The following is a 25,046-nucleotide window of genomic DNA, read 5'->3' as shown; positions in this document are numbered from 1 at the left end:
GCGGGTAGACAATAAGGTGCAACCTGAGCACCCTCCCAGCCCAAAGCACCTGGGAGAGGTTCAGCGAGATGCAGCATAGCCTCTGGTCATAGATTGCTGAGGTCCCACCCCGCAAATCCCGAGAGTCCATTAGCAGGAAGCAAGGCTGGACGAGAAACCAGAGTCTTGTCTAGCTTTCATAACAGTTTTTACATGCTGGATATTCATTTAAAAATAACCAGAATTTCTTTAAAAATAAGAATACAAATTATGGTAAAATACAGGTAAAACATTAATATACAAACAAAAACATTAAAATTAAGAAATAATTAACTAAACTTACTGCTCTTTTCCTACTCCAGATCAGGAATCACCATTCAGAATAAATGCAGACTCCATTTCAATGGCAGGTCTGATGGGCATGGAATGTCAGAGCAGATTTCCTGGCAGAATGGGTGGAAGGAGAAAGGGTAGGGGCAGGGATCCTACATCTGTACTGCAGTGACAGATGCCTAGTGTAGACATCTGACCCTTGAGTATTGATCATTGCAACACACTACTGTTTATACCCTTCAGTTACAAAAATTTATTCCCGTTTTCTGTCTCTTAATCAGTCCCAGGAGATCTAATCTTGAGTAATTACTTTGATAGCCAAATATACAACATCTACTGGAATCCTTATTGATCCCCATTATGTACACCCACAATGGTACTCATGTCAAACATTCAAATTCCTTTTGTAAGAAGAGAATGTAAGAACTTGCTTTTAATCTGACGCTTTAGGGTCAGGCACCAGAATGGATTTTGGACATTTTTATTGCAATAAATTAATTTGAATGAAGATATGGCACCAAGAACTGCAACTGATTGGTCAATGCAAACCAAAGCTCAGTTATATTCCTGTGTACACTTTATTCAGTCAACCCAAATTTAACAGCAGGGAAAATAGTGCCACTTAAATTCCACAGAACTGGTTTGTAGGAATTAGTAAAGATCCCTGATGCTGATTTCTCTCCAATGATTCAAATTTTAATTTAAAAAAAATTATGAAGCAGAATTTAAATATTTCAGGACATCCTCAAATTGACTACAACCAAAGAAGTATCTTTGATCAGAAAATGCTGGAAACACTCAGGTCAGGTAGCATCTGTGGAAAGAGAAACAGTTAACGGTTCAGGTCTGGGACCCTTCATCAGAAGTGGGGGAGAGAGAAAACATATTAGTCTTATGTAGCAGAGAAGGTAGGAGGAGGATAGAACAAAGGGAGTCTCTCTGATGGGGAAGACCAAATGACAAAATGGTAGATGGAAGCTCATTTTCCTTCTGTTTGTGCTACGTTTTCTCATAGTAAGGCTGTAGGACATGCCCAGCAGGACATACTATACTAGTGAGAGAGAAAAATATTAGACCCAAATTACGACAGAGATGACCAGTTCTGATACAGAGAAAAAAGCAAGTTAGCTAAAGTTAGAGAATTTATTTAACAAGGAGTTCAGAAGGCTGCAACATGCAGAGAGGTGTTTTTCCTCAAGTTTGCATTGGGCAGGAGGCCACAGGCAGAAAGTTCAGAGTAGGAGTGTGAATTAAAGTGCCAGGAAAACGTAAACTCATGTTCACTCCTATGGGCTAAATGCAAATGTTCCGCAAGGCAATCACCCAACCTATGTTTGATTTCTCCGATGTAGATGAGACCACATTGTCAACACCAAATGCATTATACTAGATTGGAAGTGCAAGCAAATCACTGCTCAACCTGGAAGGACTGTTTGGTGGGAAGGGAAGGGGTGCAAGGGCAGGCCTTGCTTCTCTTGTGGCCACACGGGAAGGTGTCGAGAGGAATGGAAGAGTGGATTAGAGGGTTGCGAAAGGAACAATCCACTTAAAATGCTTAAAGAGGAGGGCAAGGGAACGTGATTGGTGGGGAGATCACGTTGGAACTGGCAGAAATTGTGGATGATGATCTGTTGAATGGAGAGGCTGATGTCTTTGTCTGGGGGAAAGAGTATGAGTAGAGGTTCAGGAAAAAGATGAGACGCAATCAAGGGTTCTGTCCACAAGTCAAGAGGGGAAGGCACATTTCAGGAAGGTGGTCACTTCAGAGGCACCTGCTCAGAATGTCCAATCATTGGAGCAAATGCAATGGAGGAACTGGGAGAATGGAATGGGATTGTTACAGAAAGCAGGGGTGGGAGGAAGTATGCTCAAGCTAGCTGTGGGTGTCTGTAGGCTTGTCATGGATGATTGTGGCTAGCCTATCCCCCAAGATCAAGACAGACAGATCAAAAAAAAGGGGAACGATTCCAAGGTTTTCCCATGTGAATCTGAAGCTTGATTAGATTAACCTCATATCCTGTGAGGAAGTTTGACTAGGCTTTCTACTTCAAACTGCTGTTGTATGACCTCTACTGGAAATGGAGAGGACTGTTTCATGCTTGTTGGAAACTGGTTGAACGACAAAGTATGATAATTAATAATGGACTGAAGGGGCACAAGCACTCGTTAGTGTTGGGTCCAAATATTCCCCGGTGTGCAACAATCATCGTAACTTGAATAAAAGGGGGAATAATCTTTCTTCTTTCTACCAAAATGCATTGATGCACAACTATTTTAATTGAATTTTGACATCACAGAATCACATGTGCAAAGAAAGTTGATAGCATTGAGCTGTGCAGCACCTTCCCTTCTTTTCAAGCCAACTTACTGAGGCATGTCAACTTTTACCAGATAGTTACATACATTAGTGAGTACTTTCTCTCCCCCACCCCCACCACAAAGCATGAAGAGCAGTAATTTATATTTCCAGTATCACATTAATAGTACAAGGCAGGAAATCTGGACAAATTTTCCTCAGAGAATTCAACATTAATTTTAGCACTCATGGCTTAAATCAGCAAACTCAGCACAAAGGGAAAACTTGCAATCTTGACTTGAGCCCCAGTTCTTGACTTAATCTTACTTCAACTTTCAAGAGCCGAATTCTTGAATCTTTAAGTGCACCATAAATTTCACAGCTGGAGTCAATAGAAAAAATGTTCATAAATGCTGTAGTAATTTGACTCATACAAGGCACTAATTTATAGATTCAATTCAAAATAATAATCAACTCATGCCCCTAATTATGCAGAACTCAAGTACAATGTCATTTACACCAAGGACAAAGTTAAGGTTTCAGTACACTGTCTTTCAGATATTCACTTTTTCTATACTTGCATTACCTGATACAATGTTATTGTTCCAAGACACCTTGTTCAAGTAACTACCACCATGGTGAACCGGGCACAGAGGTAACAGCAACCATAGGTGACAACAACTTGATCACAATCCTGCTCCCTATGCCTATACAGGGACACTTCTCATCAAGGATCATTCAACATCAGTTGGGAATAAAACCCAAGATGGGCCTTTCTCCTCTTTAGCCCCAGGTGTGGTCACTTCAGCTCAACTTCACAAGATCACCTAACACACAGAAATCCAGGATCATTTGGCTTTGTAGGGCTCAGTTTAACACCATAAGATTACATCTCAGCTCAGAAAATACTCTCAATACCTTTTTGCATAAAGATGCATTTCAAGAGAGGCATTTTTGTTTTAAAAAAAAGACCTGCGACAACTTACTGTAGAAGAAGCCAGGTTAGATTCTCAGACTAGAGAAACAAAGGACTGCAGATGCTGGAATCTAGATGAAAAACACAATCATGCTGGAGGAACTCAGCAAGCCAGGCAGCATCCGTAGAGAAAAGCAGGCAGTCAACGTTTTGGGTTGGGACCCTTCTTCAGGACTGAAGATAGAAAAAGGGGAAGCCCAATATATAGGAGGGAGATTCTCAGACTATGAGTTAGATCAGCAATTTGACAGGACAACTAACAAGTCCACAGCAACTGGCCAGTCAACACTGAGTACCATGGTTCACAATAGAAGGAAAATAAATGGTAAAATATCAAGAGGGCTTTCACCACTACAGCACTTCCAACATGAGAGGGAGCAACTTACTTGGTCTTTTCTTGGCCTATTTCATCTGTTGAAATTGTCACATGGTTGATCATCCTGGGCACATAATAACGTCTCTCATGTCATACAAAAGGAACATATTCAATCCGTATGTGTATCATTGTAGGGCAAATACACTTTGCAGCTCATTATGTACTTCCACCAATATTACTTACTGAATCATTGACTCCAGTAATTTTGGAGTTTCACCTCAACGTGTAATTTGAAGGAACAGAGTGGCTGTAAATATACCAACATTGAATGCTTTGAATTTAACATTGGCAGCTGCCTCCTTTTCTTGAATTTGTCAAGTAACAAATAGCAGAGAATTTGTGCACATTTGTTTAATGCAAAATTGACAATGTCTTAAAGGTACAGTAGTAACAAACCTATACCTCTGCAACCACACCCTATGAAGATGACAAGTGTAAACATTACAAAAATTGAGTGTCATTGTACAGTACGTTGTATATTTATATGCACAGGAAAAATATTAACACTGTAATCAATCTTAAGAGAATCCCGGTGCACACAAAAGTTCAAACTTTACAATCGATCACCATATTGCAGACAGGACAGTGTTTCACCTCCCACAATGATAAATGTTTAACAGCATAAAAAAAATGGATTAATAAGCACTACAAAATTTGATGGTGTGCCTTCATTTTCCACAGCTGGATTTTCTTGCTGCAAGGTCCCATTAAAGGCCAAGTTAACAAAAATAGAACAAGTTATGCAGAGATCCTACCACGTAGATGACCTGCCACAACTCTGCAACATTGTCCATCTTCTGCATACAGAGGCGCATCAGATCGTAGCCACGTGGCTTCCAGTAGGAAGGAACAAGAACATTTAGAGCAATTCCCAGCTCTTAGAAACATAAAAGCCCTGTTTTAAAGAATCAAATTCTTTCAGAGCCAGACCTCATACAAGAATAAAATACACAAAAGGGAATTTTGCTTTCCTGTAGCTCTTATTTAACTATAGCATACTCTAGACATTAAAATTCTGAGACTGGAAATCATAATTGCAAAATGAATTTTATGTAAAACATGCTAATTTTAGCAGATGCTTTCAAACAATAAAATACTTAAATACAACTGACTTTAGAAGTGGAACTCTTGTCACTGTGCGATCATGTGATCAATAAAAGCACAGATAATGTCTGTTTCAGTGAATGCTGCTGTCTGGTTTTTGATCATGCCTGATTTTGTCATTCTTCACCATGTAGATAAAATAGGCTAGAGTTTCCTTCTCATTGACTGGAATGGTTCTAAAATGACGACTGATTGTCTGGAAAAGAAGTTTGCAAAAAAAATTACTTGGGCAAAGACAAAATATTATATTTCAAGCTCATCTCAAACACAATGTAATTTTGCTTTCATAGGCAAACCTTTAAATCCCTTGAATCCAAACATCACTCACTGTGTGAGATATCAATACATGATTTTTTGTAAAGCAAAATTACTAACATACATACCAAGAAAAGTGCTGGATCTCACTAGAAGTTCCATCACTCAGATATTTATCTCCACTTAGCAGGACTAAACTTGCTATGCAGTTGCATCAGCACATCCACAAAATTCATCCTGTTTAATTCAATGGAACTGAATGTGGGAGATGGAGTACAATGGGTTGTTTTATTTATGTTTGTGTTTAGTGTTAAACAGGGATGAAGTAGGAGGAGTGGCATGGTGGCAATCAGTTCTGCTGCCTTATAGCTTCAGGGACCCGAGTTTGATCCTGACCAGTGGTGCTGTTTGTGTGGAGTTTACACATTTTCCCTGTGACTATGTAGGGTTCCATTGGGTATTCAAGTTTCTTCCTAGAATCTAAAGATGTGCATAATCCCAGATAAAATTAATAATAATTTAGATGTGTGTGTATTAATGAAGGACAGCTGGCACAGATTTTAAGTCAAATTGTTTGAAATTTTTTAATTAACCATTGGATAGCTAACAAAAAGCATCAGACGTAATTCAAATTGATTTTCATACAATGTTTGAAAATTGTTTCAGCAGAGGCTTATCAGACATATGGCATCAGGAAATGTAACAGCATTGATTGAAAGTTGGTTGATAGACATTCAGCGAGCTTACTGGGTCCATAAATGTTTCAGAATAGTACACTAAAAGTGTTAACTAGAGCAAGCTCTATTTCTGCTCGGTTTGAATATAGACGGCTTGGGTGTGAGCACAGGAAGCATACAAAGTTTTGTTCAAGAGATGTGGCAAAGGAGGCAGATCTCAGCAAGGTGTAAGGAAAAGAAAACTGAAGGGAAGGACGATGTAACATGAAGAAATGCATATATAAATCCCTAATCCCCTTAAAATGCAACAACAGTTGTATAAAGTCATGAAAAATGGCAAACAACAATATGGATTTTAAAATAAGAACACTGAGAACAATGAGTAACTATTTTTGATATCAAGAAAGCATTCAACCAACAAAGGTTTAAAAGAAGCCAAGTAAAACCAACAGCAAATGAGGATGCAAACTTCTGAAGCCACTCAGTGACCCCAATCCCACCCACCACTGCCCAGAAGTCTCTCTTTGCTGGCCACATCCTCTCAAGCCTGTGCGAGGTAGCAACAGACAGTTCAATATGATCCAAAGATGAGCTTCAAGCTCCATGGCTATCTAAGCCAAACCCAACTACCTACTTTGGATTCAGGTCAGGTGAATTATCAAAAAAATTATGTTCTCTGACTGGGGTCAGATTCAGTTTATGGTTGGATCAGAATCAGATTTATCACTGACTTGTATAACGTGAAATTTGTTGTTTTGCAGCAGTTCAGTGCAAAGACAAAATTACTATAAATTACAAAAATAAATAAATAGTGCAAAAAAAAGGAATAACGAGGTAGTGTTCATGAACCATTCAGAAAACCGATGGTAGAGGGGAAGAAGCTGCTCCCGAATCATTGAGTGGGGTCTTCAGGCTCCTGTACCTCCTCCCCGACGGTAGTAATGAGAGAAGAGTTAAATCAGGTTTTAATTTTACACCTGAGTAAATCTCTAATCTGCTTTTAATGTCAACATCACTTACTGCACTTTGCCTGTTATCATTGCTAAATACAGGAAAATAGATATTTTGGGATTCACAATACCTCAGCTAGTTGAGCTTTATTTAGGCCAGGTCTGGTCTGTAGTTTGAAGTGTCTCTTATAACGCCTCAGTGTATTTACTTGCAATTGAAACAAATCGACCTAAGAAAAGAAAAAGGTTGAATGCCTTTTGGTTAAATTACATTGGAGATTGCAAAACACAGACTAAGAAATCTTAAAGTGCAGAAACAATGACTGATAATTAGTGCAGATTATCTTAAAAAAAAATAAGGGCTGAAATAAAGTAGAAACTTCCCCCAATTTTTCCTTTGCATGCATCCATAGGCCTGACCCAAGTTGATACATACTCTCACCCATGAGTTATTACATAGGCAGATACAGAGCACAACCTTGGAATCAGAAATACAGAAATTGCTTCTGCTTGAAATGTATTAAACCTGCATGCTAACAATTTTCTATGAGTTAGAAGATTGTTAGGTTATCTTACTCAATTACAATATTTATCCACTTGTAGAATTGAGAAAAAAAATATTTGGACAACTGTAGTGGAAAATGGCAGTCGTGAAGGACTAAATGGATAGTTTTACAATGAGCACAAGGAGGCAAATAACTTCCTTCTGTGCCATTATTGTTGAATAGTCTACTTGATAGTTTCTTCCTCTGAAGACTGCAACTCACATCAAGATCAGTTCCATGGGTACAGTTGGCTCTCCAAATGACTTGCAAGAGTAGGCATTTTCTCTTCCAAGTTTGAACAGGAATTGCAATGAAAGCAGACTGGAGAGCATTTAAGCAAATCTGATATATCTTCACCCAGTACCTGCAAACCAAGCTGTCCCTGGTGTAAAGGTCATAAAGAGCTGGAAATAAAAATTATTTTTGGTACAAGTACCTGACTCATTCAGCATGTATCAAAGGAACAATTACATTCCTTGATACTAAACCATAAATCCTTCTAACAGTGCCTTAGTACTAATATAATGCCATGGATTTAGATATTGAGCTAGTTCTAGTGTGTTTCTGAATTATTGCCAATTGGGCTGAATGTATCAGTTTTCACCATCACAGGATGTCGCAAAGCACTTTACAAATGGCCACTGTTGTAATGCAGGGAACTGTGGAGGCCAATTTACACACAGCAAGATCCTAAAAACAGCAATGTAATAGTGACCAAATAACCTATTTTTAGTGATGTTGAATGCAAAATAATTATTGCCCAGGACACCAGAGTGAAACTTCCTGCTCCACTTTAGTGTAGCACGTAGAATCTTTCTTTGGTAAGTCAGACAGCCTTGGTTAAATTTCTCATCCAAATGATGTTATCTGACAATGCTATTTGGAAATATTGTGTGTCCTATTTATCCCTCTCCCCATCCTCTCTCTCTACAACTTAAAATCAACTTCTTTTCTTTCTGAGCAAGGGTCTTTGACCTGAAATATTAACTTTAGAGTCATACAGTATGGAAAAAGGTCCTTTAGCCCAAACTATCCATGCCGACCAAGTTGTCTACCCGAGCTAGTCCCATTCGCCTGCATTTGGCCCACATCTCTCTAAACCTTCCCTGTCCATGTACCTGTCTAAATGTCTTTTATATGTCATTGTAACTGCTTCTACACCTTCTTCCGGCAGCTCGTTCCATATACCCACCACCCTGTGTGTGAGAAAAAGATGCCCCTCAAAGCACTTTTAGCTTTGTTTTTCTTTCCACAGATGCCAACTATCCTGCTGAATGTTTCCAGTATTTTCTGCTTTAAAGAAAAGTAAATGAAAAGCAAAATAAAAACTGCAGATGCTATAAACCTGAAATACCATTTTCCTATTTTTATTTTTGGATTCCCTTTATAGTCTGCTAGAATGTCAACCTTGAATTTTATGCTCAAGTCACTGGGGTGAGACTTTAATCACTACCTTCTAACTAGGAGCAGAAGAGCAACTAAAGGACAGAATCACCTCCCTTCACCTACACCACATCACATGAAACTTTTGTCTGCTTTTGGAAATGTAATGATTCTGACTAATGTTATACAAAGTAAAATTGTTCCAATTTTAAGGATAAATTTGGGTTTAATCTATTCCTTCATCATGATGCAACTCAAAAACATTGTGAAAAGAGCTCAGCCCTTACACTGGAATAAACTAGAGTGTTCTCTGGAAGAGTCGTTCTGATTAGGTAGCAGCACACTTGTCTTAGTCAAGAGTTCATGGAGTAGCAATAAATCTTTTTCTGGTTGACAAGAGGCAACAAGTAGCCTCAATTTTTTTTTTTACAATTTATATAAATGGCAGATGAAGGCATTGAAAATATATTTGCAAAATTTGCTGATGGCATTAAGTAGGAATAATGACAGGGATATATGGGAGGTTACAAAGGGATATAGATAGGTTAAGCGAGTGGGCAAAAATCTGGAAAAAGCAGTATAAATGTGGAAAAAAGAAAAATTGTCCATCTTGGCAGGAAGAATGAAAAAATATCTAACTGGTGAGAGATTGTAGAGCTCAGATAGAGAGATCTAGGTGCCCCAGTGCATGATACACAACAGGCTAATGTGCAGATGCAACAAGTCAGGAAAGCTAACAGCATGTGATAATTTGTTGCAAGGGAACCGAATATAAAAGCAGAGAGGTTATGCTTCAGTTGTACAAGTCACTGGTAAGACCACATCAGAAGGACTGTTCAGTATTGGTCTTCTTGTACAGGAAAAGATGTTAATGCATTGGAAGCAGTTCAGAGAAGGTCTATTAGACCAATTCGAAGAATGCATGGGTTGTCTTACAAGGAAAGGTTGGATAGGCTAGACCTGTATCTGTTGGAATTTGGAAGTGTGAGAAGAAAATTGATTGAACGTTTAAAATCATGAGGGATTTTGATAGGATGGGCATGGAAAGGATGTTTCCTCTCAAGGTAGAATCTGTAACTTGGGATTACTGTTTGAAAAGAAGAGGTTGACCTTTTTAAAAGACAGATGAGGCAAAATCTTGTCTATCATAATCATAGAGTTATACAGCACAGAAACAGGCCCTTCCACCCAACTAGTCCATCCAAGCTGATCCCATTTGCCATCATTTGGTCCATAACCTTCTAAACCTTTCCAATCCATGAAGAGGTCAGTAAAAGCAGACATGGAATATTGTTAGGATAGAGGTAGATAGATGTACTGGTAGAATGGTGGGTGTGGTATACAGTATTTGGATTTTCAGAAGATTTTTGATAAAGTCCCTTACAAGAGATTACTATGCAAATTTAAACACCACGAGATTGGGGTAATATATTGGCATGGATTGAAAATTTGTTGACAGACAGAAGAGGGTAAGAACAAATGAGTTGTTTCAGGGTGCCAGGTGAGGTATCACGGGGATCAGTGCACAGACTCCAGCTACTTCCAATACAGATACTCCCTGATATACAAAAATTCAACTTACAAATCCCTGCACTTACGAGCAGCTGAAGAAATGTGTGCCTTTATGCTTCAGTCATTTCTAATGCAGGTGTTAACACTGAAGTTACAACATACAGCAATTTAAAAAACATGAATAATTGTGACAACTGAGTGAATGTGACAGGCTGTGTTTAGTTCAGAGACTTAATTGCAGGTAAGTGACCCTGGGCACTGAGGTCAGATCAGTGTCCCCAGGCACAGAAGACAAGCTGATGGCTCTGGGAACTGACGTCAGTGACTCCAAGCTTTGAGGGAACAGGTCAGTGAGGGCATAACAGCCTCCCCAGGCAAGGAGACAGAGTCAGTGACAACATTAAGAACATTCTCCAATTTGCAAACGAATCAACTTATAACAGGTTTCAGGAATATAACCCATTCACATGTCAGTATCAATGTTTTTGATCAGAGAATCAAATGTAATACTTCCAAATTACTCAGTAACACAAAAATGGGTGGGATTGAACAGCCTTAAGGTGATGGAAAGAGGCTTTGCGGTGATTTATTCAACTTGAGCGAGTGGGCAAATATGTGGCAGACAAATAGGCAAATGTGCAGTCATCTACTTTGGTGGGAGAAACAGACAGAGTACTACTTAAGTGGTGATAGATTGGGAAGTTTGTTGCCCTTGTACACAAGCCACTGGAAACAAATAAGTAGGTACAGCAAGCAATTAAGAAGTCCTTCATTGCAAGAAGTTTCTAAAACAGGAGCAAGCATGTCTTACTACAATTAAACAAGGCCTCGAGTATCGTATACATTTTTGGCCTCCTTGACTATAAAAGGATGTATTGCTATCCAGTGAGTGAAACAAAGGTTCACCAGACTGATTGCTGGGTTAGGAAAACCATTATATGGAGAGATTTTTGGTCCAGCAGGCCTGAATTCACTAGAAGAATGAGACAACTAAGTTTTTCCACTGTACCTCGGTACATGTGACAATAATAAACCAATTTACCAATTTTATCTCTACAAGCCCATAAGAACTGGAAACAAGTGCCGGTTATTCAATCCTCGAGCCTGCTCTGCCATTCAATAAGATCCTCTGTGGCAAGGAGTTTCAAAGACTCACAACCCTCAGACAAATTCTTCCTCAACTGTCTTAACGGGGTACCATCTTATCCCAATACCATGCCCTCTGATTCTGGAATTTTCCATGAGGATACATCCTTTCAGAATTTATCTTGTCTAACCCCCTGTAAACAAAAACACCCAATGAATTTTCTCTGAATCCCTTCCAATGAACAAATATCTTCCCTTAAGTAGGGAACCAAAATGGTTTCCAATGCACGAAAATGGTGCATTTCCAATACTCAGATCTGGCCTTACTAATGTCTTGTATAGTTGAAGAAAGACTTCCCTACTTTTATACTCCAACCCCCTTGAAATAAAGGTTACCATTCCATTTGCCCTTCTAGTTATCTGCTACACTTGTGTGCAAACTTTCTTTAATGCACAAAGATCCCCAATGCCCTGTTCATTTTCTCCATTCAAATACTATTTTCTTCCAAAATGAACATTTTCCCATATTAGGTTCCATTTGCCAATTTTTTGACCACCCACTAACCAACAATATTTCTCTGCAAATTGCTTGTAGCCTTTTGCAAATGTCCTTCTCACATATTTTTACATCGTCCACAAATCTGGCTACTGCACATTCGCTTCCTTCCTCCAAGTCTATGAATATATATTTTGTAAACAGCTGTAATCCCAGCAGTAAGCCCCATTATACCCTGATGGTCACCAGTTGCTAACCTGAAAATGACCTCCTTATCCTTACTCACTGCTTTCTGCCCGTTAGCCAAATCTTTTTATCCATGAAAACACATTACCTCCAATACTGGTAAATTGGTTTATTATTGTCACATGTACCGAGGTACAGTGAACAACTTTGTTTTGCATGCCACCCATACAGATCATTTCATCATATCAGTGCATTGAGATAGTACAAGGGAAAACAATAACAATGCAGAATAACTGAGAAACAAAGAACTGCAGATCCTGGAATCTAGATGAAAAAACAACAAGATGCTGGAGGAACTCAGCAGGCCAGGCAGCACCCGTGGAGAAAAGCAGGCAGTCAACATTTCAGGTAAGGACCCTTCTTCAGGACTGAAGATAGGAAAAGGGGAAGCCCAATATATTGGGGGGGGGGGGGAGGGAGGAGAAGGTGGGGAAGCACAGCAGTGATAGGTGGACAAAAGAGGGGAGGCAGGGTGGGCACATGGTGGTGATAGGTAGAGGCAGGTAAGAGACAGTGATAGGCAGATGCGGGGGAGGAGGGGAGAGCAGATCCACCGAGGGATAACGTCAAATGTATAAAGGCAAGTGGCATGGAGGAGAGGGGAAAGGGGAAAAAATGGCAATGAGAAAACAAAAAAGAGTGGCTGGGAAAGGGAAGAAAAGAAGAGGCAAGGTGGGTGGGTGGGTGGGGGGAGAGAGGTGGGGGTTGGCTTATTAAAGTAGGAGAATTCAACGTTCATCCCATTAGGCGGTAAGGTCAAGACGGAAAATGAGTTGTTCTCCCTGATATCTCTCTCTCCATCTCAGGAGATTCATTATCCACCGACATCTTCTACAAACCCACTGATGCCCACAGCTCCTCTCACCCTGTCTCTTGCAAGGACGCCATCCTTTTCTCTCGATTTCTCCACCGCATCTGCTCCTACGATGAGGCTTTCCACTCCAAGACATCAGAGATGTCCAACTTCCTTACTTACCGTGGCTTCCCCCCTAATGTGGTCGAGAGAGCTCGCACCCGCATCTCTGCCATTTCCTGCACCTCTGCTCTCACCCGCACCCCTCCCAGACCCAACAGGGATAGGGTCCCCCTTGTCTTCACATTTCATCCCACCAGCCTACATATCCAACACGTCATTCTCCACCACTTCCGCCATCTCCAATGGGACCCCAACACCAAGCATATCTTCCCCTCTCCACCCCTTTCAGCCTTTCGTACTCCACAACTTCCTAATTCACTCCTCCCTCCCCACCCATCCCACTCCGGGGATTTTCCACTGCCCCTGCCATAGGTGTAGCACCTGCCCCTACAACACCTCCATCCAGGGACCTAAACAGTCCTTTCAGGTGAGGCAGAGATTTACCTGCACCTCCTCTAATATCATCTACTGCATTCGGTGCTCCAAGTGTGGCCTCCTCGACACTGGAGAGACCAAGCACAGACTAGGTGACCGTTTCATAGAACACCTGCACTCCGCCCATAACCGCGATCTGAATCTCCCCGTTCCCAGTCACTTCAACTCCCCCTCCATCACTGATATGTCAGTCCTCAGCCTCCTCCACTGCCAGGAGAAGTCCAAGTGCAAACTGGAGGAACAACACCTCACTTTCAGTCTTGGGATCTTACAGCCTAACGGGATGAACATCGAATTTTCCCACTGTAAATAAACCAACAGCCCCTCCTACCTCACTTTTCTTTTCCTATCCTCTTTTTTTCTCATTTTCTTTTCTCTCCTCCCCTCCCTTATGGGGCTTCTGCCTCCACCCCACCTCCCCTCTGCTTTTCCCTCCTATATATTGGGCTTCCCTTTTTCCCATCTTCAGCTCTGAAGGAAGGTCCTGACGCGAAACGTTGACCTCCTGCTTTTCTCCACAGATGTTGCCTGGCCTGCTGAGTTCCTCCTGCATCTTTTTGGTTTTTTTCCCACAATGTAGAATAAAGTGTTACAGTTACGGAGAAAGTGCAGTGCAGGCAGACAATCAATAAGGTGCAAGGTCATAACAAGATAGATGGAGGGGTCAGGAGTCCATCTTATTGTACTCGAGGACCATTCAATAGCCTTTAAAACAGTGGTAGGTGCTTTTGGGCTTTTGAATCTTCTGCCCAAAAGGAGGGAGGAGAAGAGAAAATGTCCTGGGTGGGAGGGGTCTTTGATTATGTTGGCTCCTTTACCAACACAGCAAGAAGTGTAGACAAAGTCTGTGGAAGGGAGGCTGGTGTCTGTGATGTGCTAAGCTGTATAGATACTGTGGATTTAACTTCTTGTGAGGCACCTTGTCAAATTCCTTCTGGAGTAATTGAATAAGCACCCTGCATTAGATTAAAAAAAAACCTGAGGGGGCTCAATGGGCTGGATGTTTCTCCTGTTTGGTGGTGGTGGGGGGGAGGTGGGGGTGTGACAAGAATCAAGAGTCACGCTTCATCCTCAGTCCTAAATGTCAGTGGGGTTCTCTATTTATAGGGCTGTGAAGGCAAAGTCACTGGATATATTTAAGACAGAGACAGATTTCTTGACACAAAAGGCATCCGGATAGGGAATATGGCATTAAGACAGTATCAGCCATGATGACCGGCATCAATGAGCCAAATGAATACTCCTGCTCCTATTTTTCTACGTTTACATAAGACAGTACAGCACAGGAACAGGCCCTTCGGCCCATGATGTCTGTGCCGACCATTATGCCAACCGAAACTAACGCCAAGTGCCTGCACATGATCTATATCCCTCCATTCCCTGCCTGTTCATGTAAGAAATCAGTGTACTGAGGAATACCTAGAAATTTATCTGTGATAAATTTGCAAATATAAAATTTAAAGCACTTATGAAGAAAAGAACAATTAATTTTTTTTTAACTACAAAATTCACTCTTAAATAGGAACTACTGATACTGGACATAATTACCTCTGGGGATTCAGCATCATGGTCTGGTGAATCGCCCCCATCATCATCACTACCCTTTCTCTTTCTCTTATTTCGCACACTTTGTATGAAACTTTTGTGGAAGTCACATATGTACAAATGTCGGACCTGTAAAATAATCCAAAAAAAGTACATTACAATACATTAATATCAGAACTATGATTTTAATGGGACTGGAGGGATATAGATATTCAAGGAGGGATTGGATAGGCTGGGTCCTCCCCCCACCCCCCATAGAGCACTGGAGGCTGAGGGGTGACCTTATAGAGATTTGTAAAATCATGAGGGGCATAGATAATGTGGATGGTCAGTCTTTTTCCCCCCCCACAGGGTAGGGGAGTTGAAACTATGGGCATAGGTTTAAGCTGAGAGGAGAAAAATTTAAAAGGGGACAGGAGGGGCAATTTTTCCCCACATACAGAATGGTGGGTACGTGAAACGAGCAGAGAAAGTGGTCGAGCAGGTACAATTACAATGTTTAAAAAGGCACTTGGACAGGTACATGGATAGGAAAGGTTTAGAGGGATGTGAACCAAATGCAGGCAAATAGTAATAGCTCAGGTAGGCAACGTTCAGCATGGATGAGTTGGGCGGAAGGGCCTGTTTCCATGCTGTATAACTTTACATGCATTATAAAAGACTGAAGAGACAGTCTCTACACCTCTCTACCCCTTGGGAAGGGGCAAAAGAAAGGCCAAGGGGTGACCTGATAAGGGTCTTTAAAATAATGAGAAAGTTTTGATAGGGGACATACTAAAAGACTATTCATGCTTATAAAAGAAAATGTGAAACTAGGAAGTCACCAATAGCAGATTATCAGCAAAAAAAAATCCAATAGGGAATTCAGAAGAAACATTTTCTTTCACTTGGCATGGTGAGAACCTGAGTCTTGGTAGAGTTTGAAAACTTAAGGGAAAACAAGATGAGCACAGAAGGACAAGGGAAAACATTAGAAGGTATCGCTGAGAGTTAGACAGGGAGAGGCCTGAGTGGATCATTAGTCAAAGTCATAAATATGTACAGCAGAGAAATGGGCCCTTTGTCCCACCATATCCATGCCAACCTTTTTATCATGCTACACCAACCCCATTTGGCTGTATTAGGATCCTAATCTTCTATGCCTTGGCTATTTAAGAGTCTGTCTAAGTGACTCTTAAACATAATATGCTTAAACACATTAATGCTGGTAGAAAATGGTCACTTGCATCTATGTAATTCTACATAATCAATTCAATATGGAATGATGGCAAAGCCAATGAAGAAAGACAGAATTCAACTCTCAGTTTGAATTAAGACAAGTTTTCCCAAGTTCAAAAGGCATGAGATCCCATAATTACAGGCGACCTCTGCATTACAGCCACTGGGGTAATGTAAATTTGCCCTTACAGAATTGACAAATCACCACCCAAGAATTTAAGATATGGTGTAAAATTTACTCACAGAATTTATGTAGGAAAAAAAGTAAATAAATAGAACTTTTTTAAAAACTCGATTCTTGATACATGCAGATGACGTGGCTTTGCGTTATGGAAAATCTCGATACAGATCATTTTCTCGGATCACAACTCCCCCATAATGCAGGGGTTGCTTGTAATGTGCTTCAGCTGACTCACGACTAACTGGGGACCACCTTGTTCAGGCTGAGAAAGAGATACAAGGTTGGGAAAAGTGGGGAGCTAAGGCAGCTAGTCCACTTGGGAGTGGGTGCAAATTACGTACCTGGCAATTCACAGCACTCTCAACATTGAAATATCTCAGCAATGATCGCAGATCAATGTGAATCATTAACAGAAGTGAAAGGATAGACTCATCTTTGGAGACTAAAGACTGCCAGTCCCCAATGACTGAGGTACTGCCATAACCAGTCACTTGCATTCCTACATACTGTATATTTGTGCACTTCTTGCCAACCTATGCCTGGTTTCTTAAGCAAGTGAGCTGTGAGCACTGAGTAGAAGTACACACAACTCTTAACCAGAAAATAGAACTACCTGAATATCCAAGCAAATTACAAGGCTCTTGCAGCTTACGACGTGTGATCTGTTACACATAAACATACACACACTCTCATGAATAAAGGAATCCAGCTTTTGGTTAGAAACCATATCACTGATTTAACAAAAAAAATTGGTTGAGTCTTCCATAAAGCTTCTGGCAACTTGCAAATCAGTGCAGAGCAACTGAGCAAATGTACGGCCAATGTAAGATCTACATTGTAAGGTAGTGGTGTCTCTAACACGGCTTGGAGGAAAATACAAGTCCCAGTCAGATTTGCAAGGCCACGTAGCAATAAACTACAAAACACACTTGATGCAATAAAGACCTGAAAAAAGTTAAGTGAGAAAAGAAATGGGAGTTCAGGGGAATTTATCTTTTACACAGCGAGTTATGATTTGAATTATACTACTTGAAAGGGCGTTGGAAGTGATTCAATATCAATTTTCGAAACCAAAGTAGATATACACTCAAAGCATTAAAGAGTCATGGGGAAAAGGTAGGGAAATGAGACTAACCAAACATCATCAGGGAGATTACACATGCATCATAGACTAAAAGGTTTGGTTCAAGGTCAATTATCTAGTACTTGACCAACAGCATTACAAAATAAAGCTTTTCATTAACTTTTCCACTGATACAGATAGATGACAAACAAGAAGTGAAGTTTAAGGATTTAATTTATACACCATTCAAGAGTTAAAATTATCAAAAAATTGTCATAAATCAGATTTACTCATTTTAAGAGATCCAGGAAATGGGACTTTATTTCAAGCAAATACCGTGTGTTATGCAATTTGAGGTCAAGTATACGGGGATCATTTGGGGTCAGTCTTGGCTGATAGTGCTCTCAGAATTGGAATATGGTGATTGAAATCACTGGCAAAAACCTTGCTCTAACACCTGGCTCCTCCTCACATTACCAGCCGGACTACCAATTATCCCCGCAACACTACAGTTATGATTCGATTTATATTTTGATCACATTTGCACTTATATAGCATTTTTAACTCAGTCGGATGTCCCCAGACTGGTACACAGAAATAAAAGTAGGTAAAATTTGATAGAAAGTCACAAAAGGAGACACTAGAACAGGTAACAAAACGCTTGGCAAAGCGAAGGGCTTAAGGAGAGGTCGTGGATTACACATGGCACTTCAGAACTTTAGGCTTAGAAAGTCAAAGTCACAACTGTTGAGAATGTGAAAATATAGGTTACCTGTGGGCCACAATTGTAAAAGTATGGAGAGTTGTTAGGAAAGAGGAAATTACAAAGACAGAACTGCTAAACTGTGGAATAAAAGGGACAATCTGTGATCAGTCATCGCAGCAAAAAAACTGAAACAGTACTGTGAGAAAACTCATGGCGTTCAATGCAAGCACTCACCAAAATATCTATAAGGGGCCAATTTTCTCTTCTATACTTCACAGATTACTTCCAAAACTAAACAGCTCATGTTTGAAGGCAGCTGTTCCTGTATTATAATAAAAGGGGATCTAGTCCACTTGAAGCAGAAGTTAACTTCAGGGTGCCACACTGTTCAAGGAATCAAAACTAACAATAATTAATTGTCAGCTTCACTCACTGATTCAGCTACTTTACCTGAAACTAATAAATACTGGAAAGTTAGGGCGCAAAATTTTACAAAGGAAATTCCCCCAACTTTTATGTTTAGGAATATTAGAGGGTCCTTGATGGGCAGTGCCTGAGGAAGACCAATCTGATCAAGCTGTTTTCAGATTTGATAATTAATCTCTGGTCAAATCTTATCACAGAATCATAGAATTGTCACGAGACAGGAGGGAATTCAGGCCATCAGGTCTCAGTCAGCAACTAATAGAGCAAAATCCCATCAATCCCATTTCCATGCTCTTTCCTCAAATTATTCCCTCCTTAGTACTTATCCAGTTCCCTTCTGAAGGTTCTAATTATGTTACCTCCCTCCCCGACATAGTGTTCCAGATTATAACTAATGGTAAATTGTCGTCACATGTACCGAGGTACAGTGAAAAACTGGTCTTGCATACCGTCCATACAGATCAATTCATTACAACCGTACATAGAGGTAGTTACAAGGTAAAACAATAACAGAATGCAGAATAAAGTATAGAACGATAATACAAGTAATGAGTAGATCTGCAGAGAGCAGCTTGCAATGAGTCGCCACGCTAGTTTTGTAACATCCACCTTGAATCTTTTTGCCAAAACTTTGAATTTGTGCCCCTAGTCCTTAACCATCGCTAAGGAAAGAGCTTTCCGATATTTACCTGAGCACTTGTGAGAAGTTGGTCACAAAATTCAGAGGAAGAGAACAGGAAGAGAATTGGCATCAGTTGGACAGGTCAGCAAAGATCAAATGATCCTCTCGTGTTCTACAAGTGACTTTAATAACACTCATGTTGCAAAATGACAGAAGAATAAATAGCTGTAGTTTACATTCTTGATCACTGTTCAATGATGGAAACTGTAAAGCTTGGATGGGTTCATGTTTTGCTGTGATAACCACTATGTTCTTTATTTATAAGATTTCTTTATTAGTCACATGTACATCGAAACACACAGTGAAATGCATCTACTATACCTCTGAGGTTCAGTTATTGGACTAGCAATCTAAAGGCCACCAATGGCTGCGAGGACATTTGAATGAATTAAGTTCTGGAATAAACCATCAGTAATGGTGATTATAAAAACTACTGAATTATGGTAAAACCCAACAGGCTCACCAACATCATTTCTGGTCTACACATAGCTCCAGATCAATACCAATACGGTTGGCTCTTAACCACCTCCCAATGTGGTCCAGCAAGCCAAGGAATTGCCAAACACAATTCGCGATGGATATTAAATTCTGAATTTGCCAATGACACCCACACTGTGAGAATAAGGATAATTTTATGACCAAATAGCTTGACCTCACCAATTTCCTCAGCTTATAGATCAGAACCTGCTATTGCTCTGCTTTTGAGGGCTTTAGTTACCCAAGGAAGCAGGTGCCAGCTCAAATCAACACTTTTAGAAAAGCAACAGAAGTCTCCATTCTCAATGTTCTAAAACACACTGCATCATGTCACTCACTGAACATGTAAGATAATACCATAATAGGCCACTGATGGTTCATTCTTCTTCACTCAAAGAATATTTGAACTGGCACTTGTTGATAATTCAACAAGAACCAAAAATCAGTTGGTAGCATACGTGTCTCTGCACCAGCATGTTGTGACTTCAAACTACACTCTAGACACGCTCACCAGCACAGGACTGAGGGAGTGGCACGACACTGCCTCATTTAAACAAGCTCTATCAGGCGTACAAGGTGGCTAAAAAGAAACCATGGCATTATTCAACAAGCCACAACAACTGGTTTTGATATAAAGAAACACCCACGGCACTTGATCAGAATACTTACAAATTTTGGCACTGAGCAATATTAGGGAAAGTAAGCAAAAGTTTGGCCAGACACACAGATTTTAAGGAACAAGGAAGGGTACAATCATGGAGAGGTTTAGGAATTCCAAGAACTGTGATCCTTGGCATTTGAGATTATTAAATTCAGAGATGATCCGAAAGCCAGTGCTGTTGGAGAATGGATTATTTCAGAAAATGGGGAGAAGAGAGAGAGGTCCAAAGCAATAGCAGAACTGGGCAGCACAGTGGCATAACCGCTGCTTCCTCACAGCTCCAGCAACCCAAGTTCAATCCAATCCTCCTCTCCAGTGCTGTATGTGTGGAGTTTGCACATTCTCTAGAAGACCACGTGGGTTTCCTCTGGCTAGTCCAAGTTCCTCCCATTTCCCAAAGATGTGTGGATTGGTAGGTTAATTGGTTATTGCAAATTGCCCATCATGTATAACTAGAATCTTGGTGGGAGGAGGGCGCTCTGTGGTCAGTAAAGATTCAGTGGGCCAAAGGTCCTGTTGCCATGCCATATGACTATCACTGTGAGAATTTATAAACAGCGGTATGAATGTTAATGTCAAAGCATTGCATAAACAGGACCAAGTTATGGATCAGCAAGCATAAATGTGATAGGTGACGAACTTGGAATGAGGGAGTGGACACACAATATTTGAATGGCTTCAGCCATACAAAGGGCAAGTCGAGGGAAGTTAGCCAGAGAAGCATGCACATTACAGAGGCATGGATTAGAGTTTCAGGTGTTCAGAGGTAGGACAGAGTCAGGCAATGTTACAAATGGTGGCAGTAGTGGATAGGTGGCATGAAGTTCATTGAGATTAAATAAAAGGTTGTATACTGTCTAGGGCAGTTTCAGACAGCTAGCGTGGAAATAACTCTCGGTGACTAGAAATTGTTTTATGATGGAGACCAAAAGCGATAGCTCAGTCTGCCTCATGTTGAGTTGCAGAAAAATTCGGCGCATGTTCCACCGGGTGTTAGATGAGCAATCTAACAGTTCAGAGAAGTGAAGGGGCTCAAGAGCGAGGCATCATCGGTGGGTACATGGAAACTCGTGCCGCATTTCTGGGTGACGTTTCCATGAGTCACCACAATGATGTGAAAAGCAGGGAGTCAATGACAGATCCTTGTGGGATGCCAGAACAAACAATGCAAGCTTGAGAGGAGAAGCCACTATGTGTAATTATGCTACAACTAGGATGGATAATAATGGAACAGGCAAGTTGAAAACTACCAGCTAGATAAAAAGAGAGGCAGAGGGGAAAGTTGGTAAGGCAAATGCAATGGTATAGTTCAAATACTAAAGGACGTGCATTTAAGGTGGGAGGGAGAAAGTTTAAAGGAGATGTGCGGGGCAAATTTCTTTTTTAAAAACACACAGTGGTAGGTGCCTGGAACACGCTGCCAGGGTTAGTGGTGGAAGCAGATACAATAGTGGCGTTTATGGAGCTTTTGGATAGACGTGTGAATATGCAGGGAATGGAGGGATCTGGATCATGTACAGGCAGACGAGAAATAGATTAATTTTGCATATTGTTCGGTACAGACATCGTGGGCTGAAGGGTCTGTTCCTGTGCTGTTCTGAGAGTTCAGGATGGACAATGTGGGATGGTTTAGTGTTGTCAGATTTGCGTTGGATGTTGCACTTGATTTTGGTATTGTGGCAGGGATGGAAACCCAATTGGAGGAATTCAGTCAAGGAGTTCTGGTGCTCTCAGTGTCCTGGCCAATATATATCTCAATCAAAGTTGCAGTAACAAAGTCACCTTTCTGTCTGTAGGACTTTGTTACAAACTGGCTGCCACATTTCCCAGAGATCGACCATGGACATTTAAAGAAACTACTTTAGCGGTTGAAAAAGGAGCTATAAGAGTGTATAAATGCAATTCCTATTGTACACTGCTTTGTAATAGTCGCTTTCGTTTAATATCTCCCGTGATCCAGCTTTCTACCATCAGCATTTAATATTATGAAGGCTGTCAGCTCAAGTGCAACAAACAGGCAATTTTCACGGGTCCGCCTAGATTGTGTGTCAACGGACCATTTGACCATTTAACGCAATCCTAAAATATATTCTCGCTCGATGGTCGTACAAAGACATTAGAGTGAGTCACTGTGTAGCTATCAATAATCAGCCCTGGCGTTAACTCGAAGCAGCCTCTTTGGTGAATAAAACTAAAATAGCACAAGTCAAGAATGGAAGCTTTTCTGGTCTGAATAGCAAACTGGACTGCATAGTAACCAACTCTACAGTGCTATTTACCATCCTTGCCTGGAAGACTACTTTACTCGCCAAGTCTTTTGCCACCAGCTCACCAATGTTAAACTGTAGGTCATACGCGATATACGGTTTACGTGAGTTTTTACCATCTCGCCAAGCTTGTGAACATGCTGGTCGTTTTCCAACACACAAAAAAAGATCTAGGATAATCGAAAAATCCGACCGTGTTTTAATTTTTAAAGGCGACTCTGTTGGCAAGTTAAGTGGTTATAGGGTGTTGAAATGCACATTTCAGGCCTCATGACAGTCCGTTTCACATTTGCTAACTGCTGAGTTGCAGATACTGAAAATAGTTTATTCCCGCCCCCCTCCCCTTTATTTACAAGATAACTTGGGTTACTCCTGGAGAAATAGGACTGAAGTGGAAAATGAAGGGAATTTTTAAAAAATCAGACTCACGTTCTTGTCGGTTTCCAGTTTGAGTTTCTTCTGCGAAATACTTTTCTGAATCCTCTTGCTGAAGCTCGCGTTGCCGGCAGGGCGGTTACACCTCTCTCCATCGTCAACCAGACAGCAAATGTGGCCAAAGCCTGGAGCCCCGGCGCCGCCATCCCGGCTGTCTTCTTCGGTACTAAAACCGTTCATTCTTTTGTTACCCCTTTTTTCCTTTGCTTTCTTCAAATCCCCTCCCCCTTCAGAGCACGGGTCTCTCAACTCTGCGTCGGTTCGAGACCAGCGGTTGTACTCCCACTTCCACAACAAAAAAAAGAAACTCTTTCTTTTAAAAATATATGTATTTAAGAAGAGAATTCAATATGGCAGAGCGTGTTCCTTTAACGGCGGGTTAAAGAACTCATGCTGTAACTTTGGCAGTGGGCTTAATTCCTGCAATTTGAACAAAAATTGAATTCTCTTTCCCCCAACCACCTCACAATGGCCGTGCAAACCTCTCTAACAATCTTGCGGCGTTAATGCGCGTCTTTGAAGAAAAATAAAGGGGGCGGGGACGAAAAAAATACACACACACAGCTACCGGGATTGAAGTATGGTGTTTTCATTCAGCCTTGGACACACGTACAATACAAACCTCGAGTTTATGGATAGTATTGCACACACTCTCTCTCTCAAGAATAGTGGGGGTTGGGGAGGTAAAGAGAAACAAAAATTATAAATTACACTGCGTCTGCCCGCTGCAGGCAGAAGCTGGCTGCAATACACAGGTCCAGCCCAACAGCTGTTGCCATGTACAACCCTTCCAAAAGGAATCAGGAAATAATGCCCCTGCACTGATACATTGCCAGCGTTCCAAACGCACACAGCTCTGGGCGCTGATTGGCGGCGGCTTGTAGCGACTGCGACTGCCCGGTGCACGCCGGGAAACGGAGTCCGCCTCCCGGCACGCTGCCGCACTAGTCATTCGGCGCGAACTACAACTCCCAGGATGCTACGGCCGCTGGGGCGGGCTGGATGCGGAAGGAGTGTGGAGACAATGGGCGCCGGGGGTGGGAGTTTTGCACAGCGCTTTGACGCCTCGCTTTCGGTGCCTGAAACAAATGTACAACGTGCAACAAAAAAATTGCACACGCGGTTTAGAAAGAAAGTGATGTGGGTTCAGCTAGCAGAGCTTTAATTATAGCCAAGTTGCAAATAAAAGTGTATGTTTCTCAAAAATAAAAATCTTATCTATGTTCTGACACTTGGGAGATTTGTTCCGACAATGTCGGGGTGAGTTTAATTTTTTCTACGCTACTGGTGGAGTTTAAAGTACTACTGAATTATGAGTTGTGCAACGCATTCTGCATTGCACGTCGTTTAACGTTCTTGTTGCTGCTGTAGTCATTCTACAGTATCGCTTCCTGTTTACCGTGCTTACCACCAGACGAAATTTTAAACCCGGAAGCTTGAAATTTTAACAGGTAATAAGTCTCAAGAGATTGTGAAATTATCTGAATAAATTCTGTGCCAAATCTACATGTTTTGACAACTATAAAGTATCATACTGTGCAAGCTGGATGTATTACTGTTGATGGACCACCAATGTAAAAAAAAAGTTAAACATATTCTACTCCAGAGACGCAGTTTATGATTCTTTTAAAGCAAACTACACTTAAGCTACAAACCAGCGAAAGTCAACGCAACCGAGTAATGGCAGACTAGTAAAACAGCAAGCGGATTGGGCCTAAACTGTACAATAATAAATTACAGTCTTTGGTATGATGTGAAGAGGAAGCGTTGAGTCCGGGAGAGAAAAAAAACTTATTAGGAGATAGTCACATAATAGTGGG

At 40.9% G+C, this 25,046-nt stretch overlaps 1 protein-coding gene across 1 annotated transcript; it reads right to left on the bottom strand.

The window, feature by feature from the left end:
* Window positions 1-4,299: 4,299 nt before the first annotated feature.
* sap30l (sap30-like) lies at window positions 4,300-24,078 on the bottom strand. Its single transcript, XM_052020217.1, has 4 exons — window positions 23,221-24,078; window positions 15,114-15,239; window positions 7,078-7,176; window positions 4,300-5,260 (listed from the first exon to the last, which is right to left on the bottom strand). The coding sequence occupies exons 1-4, from the start codon at window positions 23,404-23,406 to the stop codon at window positions 5,138-5,140; spliced, it is 534 nt and encodes a 177-aa protein (XP_051876177.1). The 5' UTR covers window positions 23,407-24,078; the 3' UTR covers window positions 4,300-5,137.
* Window positions 24,079-25,046: the final 968 nt, after the last annotated feature.

This window comes from Pristis pectinata, chromosome 7, assembly GCF_009764475.1.
Source record: "Pristis pectinata isolate sPriPec2 chromosome 7, sPriPec2.1.pri, whole genome shotgun sequence".
In the NCBI taxonomy this organism is placed as follows: Eukaryota; Metazoa; Chordata; class Chondrichthyes; order Rhinopristiformes; family Pristidae; genus Pristis; species Pristis pectinata.
This window is presented reverse-complemented; position numbering and strand designations above follow the sequence as displayed.